Below are 21,731 nucleotides of genomic sequence, written 5' to 3'. Positions count from 1 at the left end.
TCAAATTTCCAATGGAGTTCTATGTCTAAAAATAATATATCTTTAATCAGCATTTTTATTAGTAACTTCTGAAAATAAATTGACAGCTAATCACCTCAAGACAATACAAAATTTCTTTATACATAATTTTAAAGCAGTGTAAGGGAGGTAATCCAAATTTAACATTGTGCTTAAAAGTGATTGTCCATTAACAAGGCAACCCTTGTTTTTTCCCCCTAATTCCTATACGGTTTGAGCCATTACCCCAAAGCCAATTCTAACCATCCCTTTGTGGTATGGAAACTTGTTGTACAATTTCAGAGAGATCCATACACCATTCCACAAGTTATTGTCTGAAAACTAGAAAAATGCTTATTTGGGCCCCTTTTTGGCCCCTAATTTCTTAAACTGTTAGGACCATTACCCCCAAAATCAATCCCAACCTTCCTTTTGTGGTTATAAACCTTGTGTTTAAATTTCATAGATTTCTATTAACTAATACAAAAGTTATTGTCTGGAAACCAAGTGTCGTCGGACGACAACGAAGAGGACGACATGATACCAATATACGACCGCAAAATTTTTTTGCAGTCGTATAAAAATGAGGTCAAGGTCAGATAAACCCTGCCAGACAACATGCACACCAGGAAATCATTCCTTACACAAAATATAGTTGACCTATACCTTATAGTATCTGAGAAACTTAATATTGACCAATGAACCATGAAAATGATGTAAAGGTCAGATGAACACTGCAAGACAGACATGATCAGGCATGCACATCTTACAATCATTCCAAACACCAAATATAGTTGATCTTTCGCCTATAGTATCTGTGATACTGATTGAAATAAGCATGAAAACTCTGATTCATGAAATAATGTTGAGGTCAGGTGAACCCTGTCCAACAGACATGTAGACCTAGCAAGGATCCCATATACCAAATAAAGCCATCCTATTACTCTTAATAAGTGAGTTTTCACATTACAAAAAAAAATACATTTTTTAAGCAGTCACTGAACCATAAAAATGAGGTCAAGGACAATAAACATTTGAAAGAAGGAAACTTTGTAACATAAAGCATCTGCATACAAGGTATAAAGCATCCAGGCCTAGGTCTTCTACCTTTTGTAACATAAAGCTTTATATAAGTAGTTTACACTGCCAATGCTGTCATATAGTAATCCATGTCTTGCATACTGCGTCTTTCACCACAGGCGAGACAATATAATGAATCTTGTCCCGGTTCTCACTTGGTATACATTTATACCATCAGAAGGAGATGCAAATTTTGTTATCAGTGGTTCTTTTAGATTTCAAAGAGAACATAACAATAGAATCTTCTTTCGCCAACTTAAATAATGTGAATATATATGTTTACACATCAATGTTTTAAGCCCACGTTTCCCAATGTAAGATTTTTGTGTGAGGAAATCAAGACATGTATTTCATTAACTGAAGCCTACACGTAGTTGTACATTTCCGTTGATGACATATTTACATGCATTTGAAAGTATTGGAAAAGACTAGTACAAATTTTCAATGTTTCATGTATCAATCAGGAGCCTACCTAAGGAAATGATTTTCCTGTTTAACATTTTGCAAGACCAGCGAAGTCAAAATGAATAAGGAACCACCTGCTGGATATCTGATAAAACAGCTATATTAATGATCTTTTTGCAAATACCAAGAATATGTTTACAGAACTGAAATCAAGTTAGCAGTTTTCTTTTCCAAGGAAATAGGACCATTTCAGAACAATATTTGTAGAGGTAGAACTAAACCAATTAAAGTTTCATTGTGCAACTCTGTATTTAAATCAAGGATCCTTATTTGGAACAAGCAATATTCTTTATCTATACTTGCATATCCAGCAGAAAGGGTTTAAATACACAGTTCTTTAAAATATGGATCAGTAATTTAATATTTATACAATAAAATGCTCCTCAGGGCGCAGCTTGATACGACCGCAGAGGTCGAACCCTGAACAGTTGGGGCAAGTATGGACACAACATTCAAGCTTGATACAGCTCTGAATTTGGATTGTGATTAAATATTTGACACAGCATAGGTTTCTGACACAGAATGAATGTGGTCTAAGAACTTAAAAATTTTAAATTGGACATTCACCTATTATGGTCCAATATCCAAAATCTAAATACATGGTTAGATTTAGCATATCAAAGAACCCCAAGAATTCAATTTTTTATGAAATCAAACAAAGTTTAATTTTGGACCCTTTTGACCTCAATGTGGAAAAAGTTGATAACGGGGCCCATAAATCAAAAATCTAAATACATGGTTAGATTCAGCACATCAAAGAACCCCATATATTCAATTTTTGTTGAAATCAAACAAAGTTTAATTTGGGACCCCGATTTGGACCAACTTGAAAACTGGGCCCATAATCAAAAATCTAAATACATGTTTAGATTCAGCATATCAAAGAACCCTAAAAATTCAATTTTTGTTAAAATCAAACTAAGTTTAATTTTGGACCCTTTGGACCTTAATGTAGACCAATTTGAAAACAGAACCAAAAATTAAGAATCTAAATACACGGTTAGATTCGGCATATCAAAGAACCCCAATAATTCAATTTTTGATGAAATCAAACAAAGTTAAATTTTGGACCCTTTGGACCTCATTGTGGACCAATTTAAAAACGGGGCCCAAAATCCAAAAACTAAATACACGGTTAGATTCAGCATATTAAAGAACCCCAAGAATTCAAGAATAAAACCCCATTGAAATTGATCAAGAAATAAGCAATTTATGCGAAGTATCTTCTTTTGCACAATACTGTGCAATTGAATATTTCTTGCTATTGCGCAATACTGTACAATTGACAATTTCTTGCTATTGCGCAATATTGTGCCATTGGATATTTCTTGCTATTGCGCAATATTGTGCAATTGAATATTTCTTGCTATTGCGCAATACTGTACAATTGACAATTTCTTGCTATTGTGCAATATTGTGCTATTGGATATTTCTTGCTATTGCACAATACTGTGCAATTGAAGATTTCTTGCTATTGCGCAATACTGTGCAATTGAAGATTTCTTGCTATTGTGCAATACTGTGCAATTGAAAATTTCTTGCTATTGCACAATACTTATTATATAATAATTTACACATCCTGTTTGGTGTGTATCTCCTACCATATCATTATTATTTGCTTTTAAATATAAATCAGAAATAACCAACTTAAAATGGAAAATTTTAAAAGAAAAAAAAAAGGAAAAAAAGAAAAAAAAAAAAAAAAAAAAAATCCCCCCCCAAATTTTTTGAACCCCCTTATGATTCATCACCCCTAAACTCAATCCAAGCCTTCCCTTTGTGGTATGGTACCTTGCAGTACAATTTCAGAGAGATCCATACACTTGAACACAAGTTATTGTCTGGAAACTAGAAAAATGCTTATTTTTTGCCCCTTTTTGGCCCCCAATTCCTAAACGTTTCAGGCAATTACCCCCAAACTCAATTCCAGCTTTCCCTTTGGGATATGGAACCTTGTAGTACAATTTCAGAAATATCCAAACACTTACACACAAGTTATTGTCCTGAAACTAGAAAAATGCTTGTTTTTTGCCCCTTTTTTGGCCCCTAATTCCTAAAATTTTGAGGCAATTACCCCCAAAATCAATTACAGCCTTCCCTTTGTGATATGTCATTGGGTCTCTGGTGGAGAGTTGTCTCATTGGCAATTATACCACATTTTATTTTTACATTTCCGTTGATGACATATTGAATAGAAATTAGAATGGAAACGGGGAATGTGAGACAACAACCCGACCAAAGAGCAGCAAGAAAATCTCCGCCCGGAGGCAGGCTTCAGCTGGCCCATAAACAATAAAGCATACTAGAAATTGTCTTGATTTCCTCACACAAAAATCTTACATTGGGAAACGTGGGTTTAAAACATTGATGTGTAAACATATATATTCACATTATTTAAGTTGGCGAAAGAAGATTCTATTGTTAGGAGGACAAACTTACGTCTGATGTTATTTTGGAGATGAATTTCCAGTCATGATGAAGATCATGGAACTTCTAAGGAGATGAAACCAACCTGGAAACAAACTTATTTGTTAGCTTCATTGCTTTGATACTGTTTCATGTTCGTCCTGGCTACAATAGTTTTACCCCTTGCACATCTCAATATATGGTGTACATCTAGCCTTCGTTAGTCTTGTGTGTTTATTTTATTTTGGTTCATTTGTATGTTTCGGAGTTTAGTGTGGAGTCCATTTGGCTGAACTAGTATGCTTTATTGTTTATGGGCCAGCTGAAGCCTGCCTCCGGGGGGAGATTTTCTTGCTGCTCTTTGGTCGGGTTGTTGTCTCACATTCCCCGTTTCCATTCTAATTTCTATTCTATTCCATTACATAACAATTCATTGAAATTCATTACCATGCTTTAAACAAAACTTATTATGACGGAGAGTTGATTCTTATACCCATCCCACTTCAAAATTGTGTTTGCATGGATATAATAAAATGCTTCGCAGAGCGCAGCCTGATACGACCGCAGAGGTCGAACCTTGACCAGTTGGGGCAAGTTTGGACACAATATTCAAGCTTGATACTGTCTGAATTTGGATTGTGATCAAATTTTTGACATAATATAGGTTTCTGACACAAAATAAATGTGGTCAAAGAGCTTAAAAATTTGAAATGGGACATTCATTTTACCTAGAATGGTCTGATATCCAAAATCTAACAACATGGTTAGATTCAGCATATAAAAAAACACCCAAAAAATTTAATTTTAGTTGAAATCAATCAAAAGTTTAATTTTGGACCCTTCAAACCTTAATATGGACTAATTTGAAAACAGGGCCCAAAATAAAAAATCTAAATACACAATAAGATTCAGCATATCATACAGCTGCAATCATTCAGTTTTTGATGAAATCAAGCAAAGTTTGATTTTGACCCTTTTGACCTCAATGTAGACCAATTTAAAAATGGGGCCCAATATCCAAAAAAGTAATACAAGGTAAGAACCCCCAAAAATTAAAGACTTTAAATGAATCCCATTGAAATTGGTTAAAAGATTTGTATTTATTTTCAATTGAAGATTTCTTGCTATTGCACAATACTGTGCCATTGAAGATTTCTTGCTATTGCGCAATACTGTGTAATTGAAGATTTCTTGCTATTGCGCAATACTGTGCTATTGTGCAATACTGTGCTATTGCGCAATACTGTGTTGTTGCGCAATACTGTGCAATTAAAGATTTCTTGCTTTTTCGCAATACTATGCAATTGAAGATTTCTTGCTATTGCCCAATACTGTGAAATTGCGCAATACTGTGCAATTGGAGATTTCTTGTTATTGCGCAATACTGTGCAATTGAAGATTACAAAAACTTTGAAGAAAAAAAATATGAACCCCAAAAAATTGGGGAAAAAAATCCCCCCCCCCCCCTTTTCGCACCCCCCCCCCCCCCCCCCCAAGTACAATTTTAGAGAGATCCATACACTTACACACAAGTTATTGTCTGGAAACTAGAAAAAATGCAATGAAGTTTATTAAACTAAAGTTATTGGCAAATTTCCAATGAAATTTATTAAAAATAAAGTTTTTGGCAAATTTCCAATGAAGTTCATTAAACTAAAGTTATTGGCAAATTTCCAATGGAATTTATTAATAATAAAGTTTTTGGCAAATTTCCAATATACATAATTTAAAAGCAGTTTAGGTGAGATAAACAAAAAAGCTCCATCAGCAACATTTTATATTGGCAAATTTCCAATGAAGTTCATTAAACTAAAGTACTTGGCAAATTTCCAATGGAATTTATTAATAATAAAGTTTTTGGCAAATTTCCAATAAACATAATTTAAAAGCAGTTTAGGTGAGATATTCAAATGAGTTTCAATTACCAACCTTAACTGCCTTTTAAATTATGTTTTGTACTTAAGTATTCAAACAAAGTTAAATTTTGGACCCTTTGGACCTCAATGTGGACCAATTTAAAAACGGGGCCCAAAATCCAAAAACTTAATACACGGTAAGATTCAGCATATTAAAGAACCCCAAGAATTCAAGAATAAAACCCCATTGAAATTGATCAAGAAATAAGCAATTTATACGAAGTATCTTCTTTTGCACAATACTGTGCAATTGAATATTTCTTGCTATTGCGCAATACTGTACAATTGACAATTTCTTGCTATTGCGCAATATTGTACTATTGGATATTTCTTGCTATTGCGCAATACTGTGCAATTGAAGATTTCTTGCTATTGCGCAATACTGTGCAATTGAAGATTTCTTGCTATTGTGCAATACTGTGGAATTGAAAATTTCTTGCTATTGCACAATACTTATTATATAATAATTTACACATCCTGTTTGGTGTGTATCTCCTACCATATCATTATTATTTGCTTTTAAATATAAATCAGAAATTACCAACTTAAAATGGAAAATTTTAAAAGAAAAAAAAAAAATCCCCCTCCCAAATTTTTTGAACCCCCTTATGATTCATCACCCCTAAACTCAATCCAAGCCTTCCCTTTGTGGTATGGTACCTTGCAGTACAATTTCAGAGAGATCCATACACTTGAACACAAGTTATTGTCTGGAAACTAGAAAAATGCTTATTTTTGGCCCCTTTTTGGCCCCCAATTCCTAAACGTATAGGGCATTTACCCCCAAACTCAATTCCAGCTTTCCCTTTGTGATATGGAACCTTGTAGTACAATTTCAGAAATATCCAAACACTTACACACAAGTTATTGTCAAGAAACTAGAAAAATGCTTGTTTTTTGCCCCTTTTTTGGCCCCTAATTCCTAAAATTTTGAGGCAATTACCCCCATAATCAATTACAGCCTTCCCTTTGTGATATGGAACCTTGTGGTACAATGTCAGAGAGATCCATACACTTACACACAAGTTATTGTCTGAAAGTTACAAAAATGCTTATTTTTGGCCCCTTTTTGGCCCCTAATTCCTTAACTGTTGGTACCATAACCCCCAAAATCAATCCCAACCTTCCTTTCGTGGTATTGAACCTTATGGTAAAATTTCATGGAGATCCATTTACTTAAACTAAAGTTAGAGTGCGAAAACCAATGTGTCTTCGGACGACGCCGGCGACGCCAACGTCATACCAATATACGACCAAAAAATTTTCAATTTTTGCGGTCGTATAAAAATATCAGTTTAAAAAAAAATCTATGAAATTATGAATAATTATGAACTAGACCTACAGTTCAACAATAAAGACTCAACTCACTATACAAAATTCAATTCTGGAAAACAAAATTAACAAGCCTTAGCCACAGTTGGTTTTCTTTAATAAATCAATTATTACAATTTATTTCTGAAATATTCTCTATTCGATGTTATATTCCCTGTGGGAAAATATTAAATTTTCATACAACACTCCACACAATTTATTGATGAATCATGTTTACACATCTTCTATTGGTGGTTTGCCCTCTCCTTTGTTATAGTCTCTACCACTTTTCAAGTACTGTAAAAATAAAACAGATATAAGATGAGGATTCAATACAAATAAGATTTTGTTGTAATGATATAATTCATTTAAGTTACATATAGCTGAACAAAACCCAGGCTGATTCATTAGTGTTCTTTATTGCCTTGGTTAATTGGATCATATATTCAGAAAAATGAAACAAGGAATTTGACCGGTTCTGCCACCTTTGTACTGTGTGATAAAGGGAGTTGTCTGTTTGCATAACTAATATCATTTGTGCCAAAAAGTAAGTATACAAATGCATCATTTTTTTAGATAATTATGAAAAGATTTCAGAACTTTCATCTTTTTTCTTAAATCAAAGAGCTTGATCACTCTGAGGGATACGATCGCCATTGTTTCCATTGATATTAGTATTCTTTCTAAAAAATAATTCAACTGCACATGTATTCCCTATTTAATTCAATAGGAATATAGTTTTTCACTTTAAAAAATAGCCAAAAATAACTAAAAGTTAACAGTGAAAAAAAACCCAACCAAGTCAATAACTAGTAATACAAAGACAAATGCAATTTTTTTCTTCTAAATTTTGCTGTGGACACTGTCTTTTGATTATTACAATAAAATTGAAAATGGAAATGGGGAATGTGTCAAAGAGACAACAACCTGACCAAAGAGCAGAAAACAGCCGAAGGCCACCAATGGGTCTTCGACACATCGAGAAAATCTTCTATTCCATGAAATTTTAACAGATTTTAACCCTTGACTTGAATGGAATAGTCTATCAACAAGTATACCCCTGACTTGAATGGGATAGTCTATCCACAGGTAATCTTTTGATTGCATCAGTTCATTATTGATCTACCCCGATTTTTTAACAAAATAGAAATAATAGCAAATAAACACACCTGATGATTTCTTACATATTAAAACATGTTAAATGAATTTGACTTTTTTTCTTTAACTGCATTTTTCGAGTTAACAATGCAACAACAATAACCCTAAATAGCGAATAAAAACACAGAAAGGATCTCTTGAGTTGCAAATCAATCAATGGTGTGGGGAATACAGAGCAACCATTTATTCTGTTGCCTCTCAAGATCAAGGTCATGCGCTTAATTACATAAACAAACTGTTAGAATTATGTTTTGATTGAGGACAACACGTCAATTGTGGTTCTCCATTTCTTTATGGAAGTTTAATATCAAAGTTTCATAAAGGAACACCACCACTTCAGTACTTGTCTGACAGAAATATATTTCGGAACAACACTCCCATTTTAACAAAACAGCGGAATACCCACTCTGACATGTTGCTAAATATATGATATAGATACTGCTTAATACTGAAACAACAGGAAAGTTGTTTAAATTCAATCTGTTTGTTTGTTTTACTCTTTAAAACAGCACAATCTTAAGAATCTGAGTTTTTCCTTAATATAAACCACAAAACGGTTGACGTGAGAGCCTTGTTAAGGAGTCAATCCTAAAAGTCTACAGATTGCTTGACAGCAATCGTAATCCAAAAACAAGTGTCCTAGTGCAGTTTTTGTTCTCTGATTCTCCCAACAATAACCAAGTACTTGTTACCATCCCTAATCATGATGTATTATTTTTACAAGATTTCTTCTTAAGATTTAAATTAATCTAACCTACCAAATACTGTTTAAAGAATTATTAGAACTAATTTCTATTAAACTGGACAACAAATGAAAGGGAAAAGTTCATCTAAACATGTGTCCATCTCCTTTTCCACACCTCCACCAACCACAATATAACAATAAGGAGATGTGGTATGATTGTCAATTGCAATGAGATAATGATCCATTTAAAGTTCAAATGAAGTGGATGATTGTTTTGAATCCTATGTAAATTATCCAAATACTTACAAGATACTGTTTGAATCCCCATTGATTATTTGATGAACATTTTTCTCCTGCAGGTGAGAAGCTGTGTAAAAGAATATTAAAGAAGTTAGTCAACTTAGTGCAGTATGATCCATCACATATACTACATTATCTTTTTTTCTGTGCTACAATATTTCATTTTTATCAATAAAGTGATAAAATTTAGAGGGTTTACAATGTTGCTGTATGAAATCTATTAAGTAGAGCCACTGATTTTACAGTGTTGGAAAGCATTATTTCATGTAAGCAGTAACTGTTATTATTGCTATTTTCTTACATTTTGCTTTGATCTTTTTTTTGTGATAATTTTTCATATAACACTACTCAAGTTTTTCTCAGTCAAGAGAAAATAATGTATGATGTCATGAGCTAACGTCCTTGACACTGCCTAGGAACACATCGATAAACAGATTATCAATTGTCTTTTAAACTCAAGTATGTTTCTTTGCTACATCTCATCACAGGACTATTGCCTTCAATGGGATTGTAGCTGAGAAACTCCCTTTTGTTTGAAAAACCATCAATAATATAGATTATTTTTTGATACGGTAGCAGTAAATTTTAGTATTCTTTGATATGGTATGGTTCATTAATCCATAGTTTGTACTTGTGCATTTATTATCTATTATATAATTATGATAAGAGTCAAGTGATATTCCTGTACTAGTTTTGTATAATATGTTCTTTTATGTCCCTTTTGGTAGTTTACTTAAGATTTAAAAGGGGTAGGGGTTCGCTTTAAAATATTTAAGTTGCCACAAGTTCATAAGCATATCCCAAATCAGGATCTATATGTTTTTTTTACATTTGGGGAATTTCATGTAGGTGTCAAATCTTTGAAAGTCTCAGTTATGTCTGATACATGTACATTTATTAACAACTTTTTTAGTATAGAGTTTATACATTTATCTACTGTTGAAAACCTTATATTGACCTCTAAATGACATTTTGTTTTTTTTTTGTGTGGTAAGGTTGCCATTTCACTGACATATTTACGACATATCTTTTTATTTATAAAACAAATGCAAAAGGATCTTCCCTCCAACTCAGGTGTAAATCACAAGAACTTTGAACATTAAATTGATATCATGTAAACTTTTTCATTATGATCTGTAAAATTTATGGATATATCCTTTAACAGATAACAAATTTTTGAGGTTTAAAAGAAAGACTTCTACATGTACTGTACTCTTTGAGTTTAATAATGCCTATATACAACTCACAATGATTAGTAGTGTTGTATTAATTTAAAAACTTATATCCTTGAAAGGTAGACAATGCTAATAATCAATTATGTTTTCAATAATCCAAATAATTAAGAGTCAAATTATTTTATCAATTTGTACTTATAACTTTTATTGTGGTTAGATTTATTTTGATTTTATTATCATTCAAGACAATCTCATGTTAGTAATAGAGATATAATTGAGAAAGGAAATAAAGTTCCACTTTTATTTTTCATTTTTAGTTGTAGTTAAAAATATACAACAAAAATATTAGAATTAAATACAATTATAAATTATAAATCAATAAGGCTAAAAATAAAATTTAAATTGTTTGATGTTGCCTACCTATCCACCTAAAAAGCAGCCTACCGGTACTCGAAAAATTTTATGACACAAATCGTTTCAAATTTTTTTTAAAGGTGATTTCCTGCTCTAACGTTGTTTTTAAAAACATGTAACTTATGTTGTTGGGGACCTACCTACCCAACCCTACAAGGCATGGGTAAGCAACATCAAACAAGGAATTTTTTAAAGGGTGGCCTATTACATCTTCAGTTTTGAGCCAACTTACTATCAAATACATGTACATTCAATTTACTGCTCCATTATCTCATAATATCTTTTTTCCAGTATCTTGATTCAAAGCAATTCCTTAAAACGTTTCCTTCTGTGTTTTACTACTTGTACAATAGCTGTTTTAGTTTTTTTTCAAATTTAATATACCTAATTCCTTTAATACTTATCCCTTGATTTTTGTGTTCCTTATGATTACTTACTTGGTTTCTGGATTCATTATACAACTCCTCAATGTAAAATATATTCCAAGAAAAGCTGCAAAGGCATAACTTCCATACAAAGGTTTCAACTGAAAAAAAACACAAATAAACATATTACACTCACTAGAAAAATAACATTACATGTATATCAAGATTCTGCTGAAAAATATATAATTGCAGGTGTCAACTATCTGCTATCTACGTGATCATGTGTGTTAGACATATACATTTGTACCCTCATAATGGCCTCATATGTTAAGAAATTATGAAGGAAACCAATGAGCTTTAAAAAAAGTCACAGGTTATAACAATATATTATTCTTTCATAATGTCTATATTAATTACTGCCAATAAGTTTAGCACTTTTTAAGGAAGTAAAAACATTAAAAAGAAAACCGAAAAAAATTCTAGGGCTCTTAGATGTATCTATACTAGCTATCATATCTATGAAGACTCATAATGCTGCAAGTTATGAAGATTTACTGTACGCAAATCTAAATTACCAACTTTAAAAACAAGACCAATGAGATCATTGGCTACTGAAGTTTTCTAGATCCTTAATAAAGAATGTTCTGTTTATCTTCATAATTTAATTCCCATAAAAAAAACCATTCCTCTTTTAGGTACCAGAATACAGCAGAGCTGCACATGTCAGGACAACAGAATAAGGCCTACAATCTTTAAGGTCATTCAAAAGTTTAGCATAGGCGGATCCAGGGAGGGGGCCCTGGGGGGCCCGCCCCCTCCCCCCCCCCCCCCCCCCTATGTGGGAAAAATTTGGTTGATTATATAGGGAATCACTGAAGCATGACTGGAGCCCCCCCCCCCCCCCCCCCCCCTCCCTTAGGTCAGTCAGCAGGCCCCCCTTATGAAAAGTTCTGGATCCGCCACTGTTTAGTTCCAGCATTAAATGCATGCAAGACACAAAAATCATAGCGTTCGAGACGCGACGGCCATACTTCCACGTCGTCCATACCGACACATCGTCCATACCTTGTAAAGACATATCTTCCATACTTTAAGTGTTTTTCCCATTGTGGTAATAATAAAAGAGGGACGAAAGATACCAGAGGGACAGTCAAACTCATAGATCGAAAACAAACTGACAACGCCATGGCCAAAAATAAAAAGACAAACAGACAAATAATAGTACAGATGACACAACAAGGGTAAGCAGATCCTTAAATCATCAAAAAATAAACAATTAACAATCTTCTTAAATTTTAAAATTAATCATTAACTAATTACTTAGTTTAATATTTCAAACTAAACTTATTGTTTTAACTATGACAGAAATTAATCTCCCATTTTGGATATTCATTTTTATTTGTTTTATTTTTTAGTTTGTCTTATGCAAGATATTAAAAATCCATTTAGAAAGTTTGTATTATGCAAGATATTAAAAATCCATTTAGAAAATAATATAAATATTTTATTAGATAAATCACATTAATAGGGAAGGGGGTATATGTCAAATCGTGACATCACATTGAAAACATACTTGTCCGACCGGGTTTGGGTTATTAAAAAGAACTTACTGGTTTTCGGAAATTCTCTCTTTAATTTTCTTGCTTTGATTAGACAAGAAGGTTTCCTTTTAGGAACAGTTTTTGTTTATATCGCAGGGGAAAGGGTAGAAATGGGATTTACTGCAAAATATTTTACAGTCGCCAGCTGGGCGATCAAGACGATAAAATATATTCGCCCAGCCAAAAAATCTGGCGACTGGGCAAGCATTAAGTTTAGTCCCTGGTCTGACGCCAGAGGAAAAGTCACTGCTGTATGACGTCAAAGTTCAAGTGCACATATTCTCTGGTCAAGTCACAAGTGTCGCAGATATTCAAATACTGAAATAGCATGTCTATTAGTATTATGTATAAACTCTCGGTCTTGTTGAATGTGAGCATGTTGTGATATGTATGTAAAGTGTGACTTGTTTTTGTATTGTTGGTTTTAATAGATGTGTTGTTTGCAAAAATTATTGTCTTGTATGTAGACTATAAATAAAGCTGTTTAACTTGCCTATACTGTATAGCCCAGTATAGGACATATAGGTCATACCGAATAATGGTGAAGAACTCTCCTCTTGCTTAGGGAATGTATAAAGGTCCCTTTAGTATAATTTCCCCAGTTTCCTTCTCCAGCCACATGTGGATGTCTCGGACCACCACCTCCCATGTTGAGGGCAAAGTGGGATATATCTTTTTAGAGTTTGTTAATTCGTGAAGAACAATCTCCACCAGAGGACACAGGAAATTGTTTTGTAATCTCTACTACAGAAGAAAGAAAAGAAAGGAAGGAATAAAGTTTTGTCGAAAAAGTGACAATTTCATTATTTCTATATTAATTTTTACGATGATATTGCGATTAGTTTGTAACTTTAAATGTTTTCAGGAGTACAGACGTTTTATTCATGACTATATCAACATATTTCGGACCAATGACTGTTCGGCCTGTCTACCAAAGAGAAACGAATCAAAAATGCTTAAAGTTGATTTGGGAAAATTAATTTCCTTATTGTAATATTGAATAAACTTATTCGTGTGTAAATTATTTTATATTATATTTTGTCTTCGTTGGTAGAAACTTGGATTTATTGGTCGCATGCACATGGTCCCAAGTTGAAATTTGGAAGTCAGCAGGTACGAAATGTCAATGGTACGAAATAACCTTAGTTTTTTCTAAGTCATGAAAGTACTTTTTATAAAAGAAAACAGCCTTGTGGAATTACAAACCTTAAATACACTGATCACAGACGATCGAACCGAATTTCGATTGTTATTTTTACCGGTTTTCATAACTGCCAATATATAAATATCAAAAGCCAGTAGCATGGAGGAGACGTTGTCAGAAGATGTTGACCCAAGTGTCGAATTTCTATACAAAACAATGTGTATGTGCATTGGTCCAAACGATTCGCACCATCTAAGTTCTCTCATCTAAATTTATCCTGATCTTTAAACCCCCTATGACTATGTACAGGAACAATATTTTCATATGTGGAACAGGTGCTCTCTTTATATAACAATGCTGGCACTTTCTCCACCATTTGACAGTACATCTATATATATATAGCTAACCATATGAGTTCGATGCAAGATGTTTCAGCCATACTCCCAGTTCGGCCACCGTCATTTTGGCCATACTGCCAGTTCAGCCATATATTGGAGTCGTTTCGGCCATGGTTCTACTTGAGTACTTCTTGAAAATGGAGAAAATAAAGATGTTTATAGAAAGAGTCATTAAGAAACAAATGGCAAAATACATTTTAATTATACGTTTATATTAATATTGATGAAATGTGTATCAGTTTATGAATGTTATAAGAATAATGGTAAAATCAAGCCCTTGGTAAAATGGAGATAAAAATGAACTTATTAAGAAACTGAACAAGAAATGATAATTAATTTAAAAGTGAAGAAGATTGTTGTTCTTATCATGTAGTCATTAGTGTCCCTTGTTTCTCATACTCATTAGAAATAAGAAGATGTGGTATGAGACAACACTCCATCCAAGTCACAATGTGTAAAAAGTTAACAATTATAGGTCAAAATATGGCCTTTAACACAGAGCCTTAGCTCACACCGAACAGCAAGCTATAAAGAGCCCCAAAATGATTAATGTAAAACAATTCAAAACAGGAAAACCAACGATCTAATCTATATAAAAAACGAGAAACGAGAAGCACTTATGAACCACATCAACAAACAACAACCACTGAACAACAGGTTCCTGACTTAGAACAGGTGCAAACAAATGCAGCGGGTTTAAACATTTAATAGTGTGACATTATAACATAGAAAGACACACTATAAAATATCAATTGAAATGGCTTAACTCGATCAAAAAGACATATTAACAAAAAACAAGTAAACATACACTGAACGAATAAATTTGATCTATGACACAATATAAATACAATATTAATAAAAAAGGGGATGTAAAACAATGTCAAAAAGACAACTATAACCTGGGACAAAATAAGCAAAAATTGAATAATAAAAATGCATTACAAATTGTGTCAACATATCAAATTAACACCAAAGTACAATTTGAGAGTACTCGCAGTTACTGAAAGCCAGTTAAAAGCCCAATACAATTAATAATAAAAAATCATGCATCAGAGACTAAAATCATTTTAAACACATCCCAGTGATTTAGTGTTTTAATGCCATGGACAGTCAAAGAAGACATGACTTGTGCAATGCCAAAATAAAAGTATTGACAGGCAGTAGGATAGTTAGGATTTAACCTTATAATAAATATGTGTTATATATATAAATAAAGCAATCTCTATATAGAAAATAAACGTGGATGTGTATTTATACATCCCAAAAAAACATTTGAAAAGAATACAAATTTAGTTATGTTTGTGCCAATGTAAACAATATTCAGAGATCTTATTACAACATTAACAAGATAACCTTTGCTAATAAGTTTGTTTAAAGGTTTAATGAGTTTACACGGATTACATAGTGATTTCCACGCTTTTAATACAATATTACCTTACCGTAAAATTTAGGATGTGAGATACCGTTTTTAATAAGTTTTTTACAGGTACAGACAAATTTACTAATCAAATCTTTGTAAGTTTGTTATGGATGGCAAATTGATAATTTTCTATTCTCTTTTAAATGAATTTACAATAATAATTAAGCACCAAAGTCAAAGGGAAACGTTATTGATTAACGTGTGACATAAGAGTCTTGTGTCCTCTTGTTTCAGAGCAGATGCACACGCTATGACAATGAATTTTTGTTAAGTTCTTATCTTTTTTTCAAGACAATCTTCTGTCAAAAAAATTAATCCATGTACATGTATATATATGTTAAGAACAATATGAAAAAGTGTTGCTGCAAGGACTATGGCCGAACTGGTGTCGTGGCGAAACATCTCATCACAAAAGTTTGAGTTCCTCTGAATTCTAGACATTTTGGCACCTTAACAAGTCTGGCAACAGGACAATAGGACCTTTTATGGTTTTTACAGCTTCAGGCATACTAATTTTTCACCTTATGTTTACATTTTACCTTTATTTTGTAGTAGAAAGAGATCCAAAGAAGAGGAAAGTAAAACCAGTAGAAAAACATCTAATTCAAGTAGACTTTGGTTTAGATGACAGTGATGATGACAGTGATTTTGAAGTAGGAGACCATAAAGCAGGTGATTATTTAGGTGGTTTTTATTGTTTACAAATAAGGTATGGTTATAGTACACGCAATTCAATGAATAATCACTCTTGATTGTGATATTTCACAGTAATTGTTAGTGGGTGATTTACCCTAAGTATTCAATTGGTATCATATGATGATGTTACCCTTTTAAATCACCAGAAATCCCCCTCCTTTGCTGTATTTTTATGTTTTACCCTTCTTGAGTTATGTCCATTTATAAACATAAAAATTGCTGAATTTTTCGTTTCCGTTCTCTTACTTTAGTTTGTCTTAACCAAATGTTATAAAACTTATACACAACCGTTCTAGAGTTATGCGTGTTTACAAATAGAAAAATTGCTGAATTTTTAGTTTCTGTTCTCTACTTAAGTTAGCCTCAACCAAATGCTATGAGACTTACACACAATGCTTATTACCACAAAACTCAGATCAAGTTCAAATTTGGGTAGCGTCACTTTTACCGTTCTTCAGTTATGTCCCTTTATAACTATATGATATGCAAGCGGGAGCATCATCTGTGTCCACATGTGGACACTATCCACATTTATTTTGTTTTATTGTTAACTATATATAACATATCACTTATGGCAATGCCAATATAATAACATGATGTCTGATTGATTATGACTTAAATGTTAAACAGAATCACTGCTGTTTTGAAGGTCATGACAGCAATCATTTGAAGTAACTCAGCTCATCCTTCAGACTTATACTTATTAATTTCCTTGTCTTGATCTTCAAAACAATGAGTATTTTATATATACACTTGTTCAATATACATTTTTGTATTTTGAGAAAGTAATTTTTTTTTGTCATACTTAAATTAAAAATGTGCTTCAATTAATAAAAAAATTAAGTATGATTAAAATCTGATTGCTTATTGTTTCCCTTTATTGGAATAAAGTACATGTATGTTGTATGAATATCCAGAAATGACTTACCGGTCATGTTTAATTGTAATTTAAAATTGTTTGATTTGGAATCATGTATTTTTAAAGCTTCTTATAAACATTGGTAATTTTTCTGCTTTTACTATTAGAATTTATTATATTTGAACTGATTTTTCAATGCCAATTCATTCCAAGATTCAGAGGAATCTGATGGAGAAGGTGGAGAAAATGATAAAGATTCAGAAGCAGATAAAGATGATTATTCATCATCTCAGTCGTCAGACAGTGATAAAGAAGAATCTAAAATTGATGAAGAAGAGAATGATGATGCAGGAGATAATTCCATAGATTCAGATTATGTAAGAGTTTTGTTAACTATAAATATGATGTCTGTCAGTTTTATGAAAGTCAGACGATACTTTAGGTTCTTTTTGGTTTTATCAGCTTTTCTATTTTTCAATTAGGTATGGATTTTAAGACATTTTGGCCTCAAACATCATTAAAGAGACATTAGTTGTCAAAATGCACATCTGGTGCAGTAAAATTGGTACTGTTAACATTATTATTATCAGAAATTAGGGACCAAAAATATTTGCAGCCAAGAACCAGATTCATGTCTGCAAATTACAAAAGAAAAAATATATATAAAAATAAGGAAATGTGGTATGATTGCAAATGAGACAACTATCCATAGGCTAGTGAGCCTAACTTGGTACAAAATGTGATCTGGTTGTTTTGAATTGATTCTTTCTGATGAATGATTAACTATCTTTGGAAGCTTAAACAATAAAAATAATGAATTATGATTTCAATAATAGAAAATTGATGTATTGAGTCAAAGTTAAATTATTAGAACTCATATTTTTATTTTGGTCCTTTTTCTTTTGTGTTTATTTTTTGTAAAAGACAATATCATAGTAATACTACAAATATATATGAGAAAGACCACGAGCCTCAACTTTAACTTTAGATAAGCAGTTAATAATTTAAGGAGGTCAGTTTGTTTGCCTTCATGATCCTGAGGTTCAGTTCAGTATATAATTAAGTAGAGAATGAGACACTATTATGTGTAAGAGTAAAGTACTTTTTCTTGTAGGTACCAAATGCCAATTCAGCAAGACCAAAAAATTTGAAATTGACCATATGTTGTGTTTGCCTTGGGGACGTAAGGTAAAGAGTATGTTTATGCTTTTAATCATTAATTAAACTTAAATAAAGAGATACATACATTGTACATGTTGTATATTCATTGAGGTTGAAAAAAGTTAAAAGGGGCATTAGCTACGAGATATAAAAAAAATTAGAATATGATTTTTTTTTTGTTCAAAGACCTAGAAAAATCCAATTGCACATGGTATGTATCTATTTATATTTATATTTATGTTTATAGTGGGATATATGACCGTCAGCAGTCTTCGGAGGTTATCTCAATGGTTAATTAGATGACGTCTAGACAAAAATACACATGAAATGTTGATACATACTATCGAGTCCATGCATTATTAGTCGCCTACCGACGAAGTCGAAGGGGACTATAGGTTTGCACTCCTTCCGTCTATCTTTCTGTCTGTCTGTCTGTCCATCTGTCAGTCCGGCAAATCAGTTTTCCAGACTTTTTTTCTTCGTGCTTGAAGATGTTGATTTGATATTTGGTTTATTGATTTATCATGACAAGTTACAGGTCAAGTTCAATTTTCACAATTTTAGCTTTTCTCTTTGTTCTTTCCCTAGAATTAAATTTTTGAGGGAAATAACTCTTTTTTTCCTTTTCTTTGGTAAATTGTTGTAGAATTTAGTGGTAGGTTTGTTGTCATTCTTGAAGATATTGATTTGATAATTAGTATAAAGTTTTATCATGACAAGTTACAGATCAAGTTGGAATTTTGTTCCAGTCTGATAATTTTGTGCAGAGTTATGGTCTTTTGACATAGAAAATTCACTTTAATAATCAGATTTCAACAGTTTTTTTCGTCATGCTTGAAGATTTTGACTTGATATTTTTTAATTGTTTATTTTAGACTTTTTGTAATTTGGATATATGTTTTAGTATGTTATAAATCAAATATAAGAATTTGAATCAAATCGGTGAACATGAATTTGACAGCTAATGCCCCGTTAAAAGGCTAGGAATATGTTTACACCTTCATGCCTAAATTCCTCGTCAGAATATTTAGATGAATATGTCAATATTTATGTCAGCAACATTTTATGACATAGAAATTTGAATGTACATTTGTGACTTGATTTCTATTTAACTGATATGAAAGATGTACGGGCAATACCTCTTTCAAATTAAAAAAATGAGTATGGATCCAAATTTTTTGCTGGAGTTATTGTCCTTGGACAAATAAAATGTGCTGTTGCAGGGGACATTCGAATGCTGTTCTTTCAGTAAAATAATACATAAGTCATGTCTTTTCAGTGTAGAAGATGATGAAATTGTTGAGTGTGACAACTGTGGAGTATCTGTTCATGAAGGTAATAGATATACATGTATATATACATATTTAGATATTTTTTTTATGGCTGTTACATTTTGAATTGTAGCAAAGACTAATCTGGTAAACTTTGTTAGGCATGTTTTCAAAAATCATAAGTTTAAGTACAGTGATATCATGAGAAATGACATTCTATACATAAATAAAATACAAAAATAAGTAAGCAATGAACGAGGTTGTTAAATGTGATATATGCTTTTTTATGCTTCTTTGTTAAATATTTGTTTGTTTTTGTTGTGATTAAGATTGTGACACGGTGTTGACTGCTGTACCCCTATTTTGACATTTTTACCTATTATGTCTGTTTGTTTTATTCACGCATCGTTGTCAATATAATGGAATTTGATGCGACTGTCATACAAGTGAGAGGTTTAGCGCTATAAAACCAGGTTCAATCCGCCATTTTCTACATAAGAAAAATGCCTGTACCAAGTCAGGAATATGACAGTTGTTGTCCATTCGTTTGATGTGTTTGTGCTTTTGATTTTGCCATTTGATTAGGGACTTTCCGTTTTAAATTTTCCTCGGAGTTCAGTATTTTTGTGATTTAACTTTTTATTCTAAGGAGATTGCTTTATCAACCTTTTTAGTTGTAAAATTTTGTACTGATAACAACAAAGCCTGCTTTATTATCAAACTTTCAATATTATACAAGTACTATATGTACCATGGTGCTTACAAGTGAACATATTTAAACAAACGAATCTGAATACTTACTTTCTCTTTAGATTCTGGTTGGGTTTTATGTAAAGTTATGCACGTTGCTTGAGTTATATACAATTACATTCTGATGATAATACATACATGGCTATAGGATGGAAAAGATTTTCAATATAGATGAAAAATATCAATTATGAATTCTATTTTAAAGCTTTATAAGTTAAAAACTTTATTTTGATTGCATTGGGATGTCATGTAGCAGTAACCAAATACTCGCATAGATGATTAATTTCAGGTTGCTATGGTATCAGTGAGAATCAGTCAACATGCAGTACAGTGTCGTCTGCTAGTACAGAACCATGGTTTTGTGATGCTTGTAAAGCTGGATGTAATCCAGTAAGTCTGTAGAACTGTTATTTTGTTAGGCGTACAAATCAAAATTGTTTTCCCATACCATCTTATCCTAAGGGAACTATAGGTTTGCACTCTGTTTGTCCATCTGTCTATCTGAAAAAAAATTCTGTACTTCCTTTCTTTTTTTTTTTAGATATTTGGTATATTCAAAAAGTTACTGTTATTATTTCGACTTAGTGATTTTTGATGAAGTTGTGGATCTAGAACAAAAAAAACCACTTGAAAATATTAGTTTTTCACACTTTTTTCTATAATGCCTGAATTAATTGCTATGATATTTTATAGTATAAAGTCATAACATAAGAAGGTAATGAACAAGTTTGAGTTCTTTCATGTTGAGTGATTTTTATACGCCCATTTACGGGACGTATTATGGTATACCGTTGACCGTCTGTCCATCTGTCTGTCCGTCGTCAACATGTCGGACATTAACTCAAAAACGCTTTAATCAATATGCATGAAACTTTGGTGAATTGTTTATATCTATTGACGTGAGCTCCCTTTCGTTTTTTATAAATTTTGGATTTACGGTTTTTGAGTTTTGGGGTTTATTCATTAAAAAAGGAGGGATTTTCCATGAAACTTGGGTGAATTGTTTATTTCTATCGACATGAGCTCCCTTTTGATTTTTATAAATTTTAGACCATACTTTTCCGATTTATGGAGTTTTATTCATTAGAAAAAGGGGGATTTTCCAGTTTTCGGACAATAACTCAATATGAAACTTTGGTGAATTGTTTACATGTATATC

At 32.2% G+C, this 21,731-nt stretch overlaps 2 protein-coding genes and 1 long non-coding RNA gene across 3 annotated transcripts in view; 1 reads left to right on the top strand and 2 right to left on the bottom strand.

The window, feature by feature from the left end:
- Positions 1 to 2,281: 2,281 nt before the first annotated feature.
- On the bottom strand, positions 2,282 to 6,441 carry LOC127730065 (uncharacterized). The gene is made up of 2 exons (XR_007994953.1): positions 5,948 to 6,441; positions 2,282 to 2,622 (listed from the first exon to the last, which is right to left on the bottom strand). It is a non-coding gene; the product is annotated as an uncharacterized LOC127730065 (long non-coding RNA).
- Positions 6,442 to 7,276: 835 nt separating this feature from the next.
- LOC127730063 (uncharacterized) lies at positions 7,277 to 13,610 on the bottom strand. The gene is made up of 4 exons (XM_052238117.1): positions 13,406 to 13,610; positions 11,345 to 11,433; positions 9,325 to 9,385; positions 7,277 to 7,472 (listed from the first exon to the last, which is right to left on the bottom strand). Exons 1-4 carry the CDS (start codon positions 13,520 to 13,522, stop codon positions 7,410 to 7,412), a joined length of 330 nt encoding a protein of 109 aa, XP_052094077.1. The 5' UTR covers positions 13,523 to 13,610; the 3' UTR covers positions 7,277 to 7,409.
- A 437-nt stretch (positions 13,611 to 14,047) lies between these two features.
- The window catches only part of LOC127730052 (PHD finger protein 14-like), a 44,438-nt gene continuing 36,754 nt past the window's right edge, over positions 14,048 to 21,731 (top strand). The window contains exons 1-6 of the mRNA XM_052238099.1: positions 14,048 to 14,237; positions 16,388 to 16,507; positions 17,604 to 17,767; positions 18,505 to 18,578; positions 19,831 to 19,886; positions 20,862 to 20,962. Of these exons, the coding sequence (XP_052094059.1) occupies positions 14,177 to 14,237; positions 16,388 to 16,507; positions 17,604 to 17,767; positions 18,505 to 18,578; positions 19,831 to 19,886; positions 20,862 to 20,962 (576 nt within the window). The 5' untranslated portion in view covers positions 14,048 to 14,176. The remainder of the gene's footprint in view (positions 14,238 to 16,387; positions 16,508 to 17,603; positions 17,768 to 18,504; positions 18,579 to 19,830; positions 19,887 to 20,861; positions 20,963 to 21,731) is intronic.

The sequence above is a fragment of the Mytilus californianus genome, unplaced genomic scaffold (assembly GCF_021869535.1).
Source record: "Mytilus californianus isolate M0D057914Y unplaced genomic scaffold, xbMytCali1.0.p SCAF_2, whole genome shotgun sequence".
In the NCBI taxonomy this organism is placed as follows: Eukaryota; Metazoa; Mollusca; class Bivalvia; order Mytilida; family Mytilidae; genus Mytilus; species Mytilus californianus.
The sequence above is the reverse complement of the archived record's forward strand: the minus strand, read 5'-3'. Positions and strand labels throughout refer to the sequence as shown.

What these genes read in the sequence shown, in the direction of transcription:
- LOC127730063 (XM_052238117.1), bottom strand. Translation starts at nt 13,522, where the DNA reads ATGGGAGGTGGTGGTCCGAGACATCCACATGTGGCTGGAGAAGGAAAC. An exon ending in ATAATGAATCCAGAAACCAA is followed by an intron (nt 9,386 to 11,344) that starts GTAAGTAATCAT and finishes TCTTTTACACAG; the next exon opens with CTTCTCACCTGCAGGAGAAA. An exon ending in GGGGATTCAAACAGTATCTT is followed by an intron (nt 7,473 to 9,324) that starts GTAAGTATTTGG and finishes TTATTTTTACAG; the next exon opens with TACTTGAAAAGTGGTAGAGA.